We start from the raw sequence: 7,500 nt of genomic DNA, 5'->3' as shown, positions 1-7,500 counted from the left end.
GCAGCCATTTTCTCCGTTGTTTGACCTCTGAAACCAGGCGACTCTGACCTCCTTCAATTACAAATATTTCGACTTCTCTTAAAGATAAAAGGATATTTTTTTCACCTAAAGCAAGGCAAATGAACAGGCATTAAGATGATACTGATAGTCCATATTTATATATGCCAAAAATTGACGAGCGCCTGATTCCACCACGCCGTGGTGCAATTCGAAATTATAGGAACTCAAACGCACGGTATAGGGAAATAGAGAGTTAGCATAATATTTGTGAAACAGCACAAATAACACAATTTGGTACAGGCTGGGGATTAGCTGTAGAGGTCGGAAGAAATAAAGAATGTAAATTACTCCGCGTCGTTACAAGAAAAATGAGAGAGAATAGAAAAACACAACATCATAAACTACTGAGTTTGGGTAATCTGTAAAGGTTATGGACTCTGTTTTTAAAATCATCCGGTTATTTCGTTCTAATGCAAATAGGTTATCTCTATCTCTACATAATGTATTGGTGCAAGTTCGTCACTTTGGCCGCTTAAAACTTCCGAACCACTAACTTTCGAATTTGAACAAATTAATGGTGGTTCAGAATCATTTAAAGGGCGCCCAGTTTCATTGAGGACCCTGAAGTCACTGTTGTTTAATTTTCAGCTTTTCATTAGTTTCATTTAGATCTAATCTTGGGAAAGTCCGTCTTCTAAGATCCCATTGTAAAAAAAGAGAGGTTTCCGTTCACTAGCTGTGCGCACTGTTTCCACTCCTTTGAAATTATGGAATGTACAACCACGGAAGCAGAATAGAGAGAGACTCCATCTATACCTCTATTTTATATTCTTTTGCAACTTGGAAACACTTTTCTCTCGAGATTTGTTGCCCCATTCCAGTAGATTGTAAATATAGTTGGCAAATAATTTTCAGTTGATGTTAATGCACCGATCATTCCTTTTATCGAAAAGGGGCCCAGGTAGTATATTATAATAATAGAGCTTGCGGCAGTGACATCACACGTGTCAGACAAGGGGGTCTTCTTACCCTCATCAGAATGGCCGGCTTGACCAATTTACATGAGCAATCTGAGACCACAACCCTCTCTCCACCCTGCCCCCATATTTTAGTGCAAGTTTGTAAGATTTCCTCTTAAGACCGCTGAGACGCTTCCATGTGAGTCTCGAAAAGTACTCACCCGTCTGTTGACCTGCGCATGTCTTACCCTTGAGGTTCAGTGTCCCAGAGTGGGCACACGTAGCCCCCCATTCGTTTACGTTGGGGACATCACTGCCACGAACTCTAGTACTTTAATATAACCTCTTTGTTCTAATGCCTATGTTGTGTAATCTTTCCTAACGTTTGTCACCCTACTAAGAATTCATTTTTTTAGCAAAATGCGAGTTAGACCCTTTATTCCAACTATGCCATGCTATTAACTGTGCCTGAACTACAACAGGGAACTGCTGCTTTTTCTTTCCTAATCCTTATTATCGTCGTTTTCCTCTACTTCTTTTGTATGTTTGTCAGACTCTTGAGACCTGGTATTTCCGGGGTGCCTTGATAGTCTAAGCAGACTTTGTGCTGTTGAAGCCAGAGAATTGAGCAGAGTAAGCCCGATTCCCTGTAAGGACTTCTCTGTTAACATCCACCCCTTGGCGGTCATATGACCTTATGCAGTTGCGAGCGTAGTAAAAGCTCTACTAAAACAAAACAAAACAAGAACTTTATGTATGTGACATCCCCCCTTATCGCTCATATGACCGTATACAGTTGCGAGGGCCGTAAAACCTCTACTAAAACAAAACTAAGACCCTTTATTTACGTGACATCCTCCACTAGTCCCAAGTGAAGACTACATGACAACACCGTCCAAACAACAATGACGACATCCAACGCGACAGACGACACAGGGGAGAGCAGTGAGCCCGTGTACTGGGCCCTCAACGGCTACGGGGTCACCGTCCTTGACCTTGTCATGAACTCTGTGATTGTCTTGGTGGGCGTGACCATCCTTCTGTTGAACGGCCTTGTGTTGGACACGATGGTTCGTCTCAAGCCGCACAAGGAGCCCGCTGACGTCATGGTCTCAAGGTCAGTCAAAGATCGTTCACAACAAGATTGTTCCCTCAGCCAAAAAAGTGTCCGCGAAAGTCCGTGCATTCCTTCAAATGGCGCTGCAGTCTTTGTTTTAAAGCCCTCTTTCGTTTCTCCAAAAGAATTTTTTTATTTTTTTATTTTATTATTTTTATTTTTATTTTTTTTTTTAATCTATTTATTTAATATTTATTTTATTTGTTTAAGAAGAATAAGAATAGCACAGCTTGTTATTTTCACTTTTTTCCACATAAGTAGGATAACTCTGTTGGCACAGTCCGCACTTTTTCGAAGAGGGCGCCACCAAATTTTGAGGACACTTTTTTAATTGGTTCAAAGAGAGGAGTGAACCATTTTGTATGTAAGATCTCAGGTTTTGTTGATTTTGGTGGTTTGGTGCGTAGACCGTGGCTTCGAATTCTGTCATTCACCCTTTTTGTTTGTCTTTCTTTCTGTTCGTACTCTCCTCTTTTGTCTCTCTCTTCGTCTGTGGGCGTGCGCACGTATGTGTCTGTATGAGCGTGCATGTGTGTTTGCATGTGTGTATGTGTCTGTCTGTCTGTCTGTCTATCTATCTATCTATTTATCTATCTATCTACAGTATTTTACGGTTGGAAAGTGTGACAGGGACATACAAGAACCGAGAAATGAGATAGGAAGAAATTGAGAGAGAGGGAGAGGGAGAGGGGAGGGGGTGAGAGAGCGAGAGAGAGAGGGGGTGAGGTAGAGAGAGGGTGGGAGGGAGAGAGGGAGGGAGAGAGAGAGCGAGAGGGGGAGGGAAAGAGGGAGGGAAAGAGTGGGAGGGGAGGGAGAGAGGAGGGAGAGGAGGTACTGACCGAAAGACGGAGAGTTAAAATCGGCCAGTACATTGTCACATTCATGATGAAATAAATGATGAAAACAATACTGACCCTTGATATCTTGTCAATATCCCCCCTCCCCCCAACACACCCACATACACACACACACACACACACACACACACACACACACACACACACACACACACACACACACACACACACACACACACACGCGCGCGCGCGCGCGCGCGCACAAGCAACACACCTGTTCCCATTTTACCCCTCCCCCCCCCAAAAAAAAACAATTAAAAAATTGTGTGTGAGGGGGGGAGGGGTGTTATACATCTTTTCCCTAACGCCATTTCTTCATCCTCTCTTTTGGGTGGTTGGTGGGTGCTCTGGTGTGGCTTGCTTCTTCTTTCCTATCAAACATCTATCGTCCTTTTCTCCCCTTCTTCTTTTTAATGTTTGTTACTCTTTTGTAACACCTCTAATCTTCTGGCGCTCATATGCAGTTGCGAGCGCGGTAAAACCTCTACTAAAACTAAACTAAATCCTCTCTTTCTGTGGTTTCAGTGGCCTAGTGGTTAGGCTTACGGAACGGCAATCGTGAAATTGAGGGTTCGGGGGTTCGAGCGTGAGCTCAGTCCGATGTTGTGTCCTTGGAAATGGCACTTTATACGAATGTTTCATTTGTCTCGGCCCTGTGGTAGACGGACGTTAAACTCGGAGGTCTTGCCTCGTAAACAACCTAGTAGTATTGATAGGGTCGTTAAACCTTCACCATTTCACCATTTGCGTCACGACGTGGTGGAATCAGACGCTCGTCAATTTGTAGGCATATGGGGTTATCAGTATCATCGTAATGCCTGTTTATTTGCTTTACTTTGGGTGAAAAAAATATCCATCTAAGTTGAATAGAAGTCGAAGTATTTGTGATTGAAGGAGGTCGCCTGGTTTCAGAGGTCAAACTATCGAGAAAATGGTCGACAAAGTTCGGTAACTTCCATAGCCTGGGAGTCCTCGGCAACTGAAAAAAATTTACATTTGTTTTTGTGCCTTTCAGTAAAATTCTCAGTGAACTATTTTTTAAATGGACATAAAAGAATTTGAGCCACAAAACCAAAATTCGGTAGAAATTGTCTTCTTAGCGGAAAAATGCCTGTTTCGCCGATTTCGTTATTTTGACAAGCGCCTGATTTCAACACGATACCTCCCATTTTTTCACCATCCTCTCTTTCTTTTTCCCCCTCTCAGCCTCGCGTTCGCTGACCTGATGACGGGGATCTTCCTGTTCTACAACACCACGTACAACATGTCCAACTTCCAGATCTACAAGGAGTGTCTGGCTCGCTACGGTCTCCTGGTGTTCCTCATCGTGAGCTCGGTGCTCCACCTGGTCTTTCTCTCTCTAGACAGATACTTCAAGATCGTGTTGCCATACCGATACGGGTAGAGAATACCGTTGTTGTTGTTGGTGGTGGTGGTGGTGGTGGTGGTGGTGGTGATGATGTTGTTATTGTTGTTGTTGTTGTTGTTGTTGTTGTTGTTGTTGTTGTTGTTGTTGTTGTTGTTGCGCGAATCTTTACTAAATTTGAGAGAAATCATGTTTGGGCGCCACAAGCTACACTCAAATTTGAGCTGGTCAGATGAGTACCCCAGCATCAGCCATGCCTTGTAGGAACCCACAAAAGGGCTTTTGCGTCAGAAAACACACTGAATTCAAGTCCGAAAGGAAACTTTTGCAGAGAGCGGGAGTATATTCCAGACCTAGACTTAGTGCACCTTGTGAAATAGTAATTTGAGAGTGGTACGAACAATTCAATGTGATAGCATGTCTGTCAGAAGACCATTTAAGAAGGGAGTAAGTATTTACGAAACCCTGAAAAATGTAGAATCAGATCACGAGACAGCCGCAACAACACCAAAGAAATTAATCTGTTCGAGGACGTAGCAGTGAACTTGCCATGTCAAATTCCCCAACTTAAATCTACGGAATCTTAAAACATGATTTAGAAATAAAGCCCACTCACATTTTATCCGCCAAGGAATAACCTCAGAAAATGTGATGCAGCGTGGTGGAATCAGGCTCTCGTCAAAATAATGAAATCGAAGAAAACCGCAGTTTTCTCCCTGCTTTGCAATTTTTATCAGATTTTTATTTTTTTGCTCAACACCTTTTATGTCCATTTACAAACACATTCCTTTGAGGATTTCACCGAAAACGTTGATTAAAGACACAAAAATATAAATTTACATTTTCCATGGACTCTCCAGCTTTGGAATTTACCAAGCTTTGGCGGCCATCTTCTCGCTAATTTTTACTTCTTAAACCAGGTGACCCACAACTCCTTCAATCCAAAATATCTCCACTTCTATTGAAGATGGATGGGTAATTTTTGCATTGAAAGCAAGACAAATGAACAAGCTTTAAGATGATGCCAATAACCCAATATGCCCAAAAGTTGACGAGAGCCTGATTCCACCACGCTGCCTCACAAATGTTTAGGAGAGAAAAACAATGCATGGGTGGGTTTTGAAGTCAAGTGAGACACAGAGAGAATTTTGAACGCTTTTCGCTTTAGTAACAAGGCTAATTTCTATGGGACAGAGAAGGAACGTTAATTTTTTGATTGTGTGCGCTGGGAAATAGAACGACCAGATGATGTGGATGAGGGGGTTCAAAATACGAGACAAGTAAGACCTAGGGTGCCGCAACAGTGTCAGAACGCTGCACATTGTTAGTCTTACTTACTTTACTTTCTCCGTCCTCTTGTACCTCTAGGGCATCGAGGGGAGAAAGAGCTCCCTGTCTCTAGCAAGTTTGATGGCCTGGCTGGGTGGGATATTGTATGTTCCCAGGGTATCCTTCACACCCTGGATCCAGGTCTTTCTTGGTCTTCCTCTTGCCTTGTACTTGTACCCTGATATTTTCCTGTAGTAGGCTTTAATGGCAAGCTGGTTAGGTGCCATACGTGTGAGATGTCCAAACCACCTGATTGTTTCTGGATCGATAACAACAACAACCCGATTGTTTGCCTTCGAATGTAGTGGGGGACAGGCGTTGTTCCCACCATTTCTCTGATCTTGTTATTTCTGACCATGTCCCGTCTGGTTTTGTGGACGGCTCTCCTTAGACATCTCATCTTGCAGATGGTTATCTTACGTTACAGACTTTTGGCTTTGGTCAGGGCCCATGTCTGGCACTGGTAGGTCAAGGTGGGGCTTTGTTCTCAATGGAGATGTTAGGATGTTTGAGGAGTGGGGAAAACTGCTAGCTGACGCTGTTAGCCTTTTGTACTCTCGTCTCAATTTCTCTGTTGAGACGTCGGTCTTCCGAAAAGATGCTACCAAGATAACATTTTTAGTCAGAACCTGGAAATGAATTGCGCGTGATGAGGGCCATGTTTTGGTGATCATCGAGTTTGGGACAACCTGATTATAGTATTCCGATCTGCGAGGGGAACATAAGCAATGTTGCAGCACATTTCCAACCGACATTCACAACTTAGAAGCACAAATTTGAATGTTTATTGGTATGCATGTTGCTGCCTGCCGTGTGTAGCTTTCAGGTAAAGATAAGACAACTAAAAAAGCTGTATGATTAATGAAGTTATGCTTGTTTATTTAAGTACCTCAAAATAATGTGTTCTCAAGCTGGCAAAACGCATACCCTCAATGATTTGTGAGACATTGTGGTGAAATCAGGCGCTCGTCAAAATAATGAAATCGAAGAAAATTGCATTTTTCTCCCGGTTTGACAATTTTTATCAATTCTTTGTTTGGTTTTGGGGGGTTTTTTGCTTAACACTTTTTTCGTCAATTTAGAAAAATACTTGTGAGGAATTTTACCGAAAAACGTTGATTAAAGCCACCAAAAAATGTAAATTTACAGTTTCCATGGACTCTCCAGCTTTGAAAGTTATAAAGCTTTGGCGGGTCTTTTTCTCGCTAATATTGCCTCTAAAACCAGGTCATACCCACCCCCTTCAATCCCAAAATATCTCCACTTCTATTGAAGATAGATGGGTAGTTTTTTCATTAAAAACGAGACAAACGAACAAGCTTTAAGAAGATATCAATAACTCAGTAAGTCCAAAAATTGACGAGCGCCTGATTCCACCACATCGTGATACATCTAATTAGCCTGAACAACTCATTACAGTGTTCAGGTGTTTTTTCTTCTTGTTTTGACCGGCGAGTGGTTTCACTGTCCAAGTCAAGACTTTACCCTTCGTCTCTGCTAGTTCAAAAAACGACAGAAGTAAGAACTGAACGCCGCACCAGTGTTAAAATGCTGCACATTTTTAGTCAGGTGATCAGCGAGTTTGGGACACTCTGATTAAAATTATTCCGATCAGCGCAGGGGAACATATTAAGAAATGTTGCTTTTTTTTTGCTTGTTTTCCCCAGCGAATGGTTCACTGTCAAGTCTATGGCCTTGGTCTCTGCCTTCATTTGGTTCTTGTCGCTTGTCTTCGCGATCTTGCCCCTGACTGGCTGGAATACCACACCATGGGAAGTCCCGCCGGACCTCTCCAAGCCGGATGAAGAGGTAGAAGAGGTTGAGTGTGTGTGGGGAAGGGGAGGGGGTAATTTACTTCACTTGTTTGATCCT

The 7,500-nt window shown here is 42.7% G+C and overlaps 1 protein-coding gene across 1 annotated transcript in view; it reads left to right on the top strand.

The window, feature by feature from the left end:
• LOC118477384 (5-hydroxytryptamine receptor 4-like) overlaps window positions 1–7,500 on the top strand; it is a gene marked incomplete in the record, with an annotated part of 12,709 nt that overhangs the window by 1,311 nt on the left and 3,898 nt on the right. Inside the window, 2 exon segments of the mRNA XM_035968710.1 lie at window positions 4,140–4,334; window positions 7,296–7,437. Of these exon segments, the coding sequence (XP_035824603.1) occupies window positions 4,159–4,334; window positions 7,296–7,437 (318 nt within the window).

This window comes from Aplysia californica, unplaced genomic scaffold (assembly GCF_000002075.1).
Source record: "Aplysia californica isolate F4 #8 unplaced genomic scaffold, AplCal3.0 scaffold00077, whole genome shotgun sequence".
NCBI lineage: Eukaryota > Metazoa > Mollusca > Gastropoda > Aplysiida > Aplysiidae > Aplysia > Aplysia californica.
Note: the sequence above shows the minus strand (reverse complement) of the source record. Positions and strands in the feature narration are given on the sequence as shown.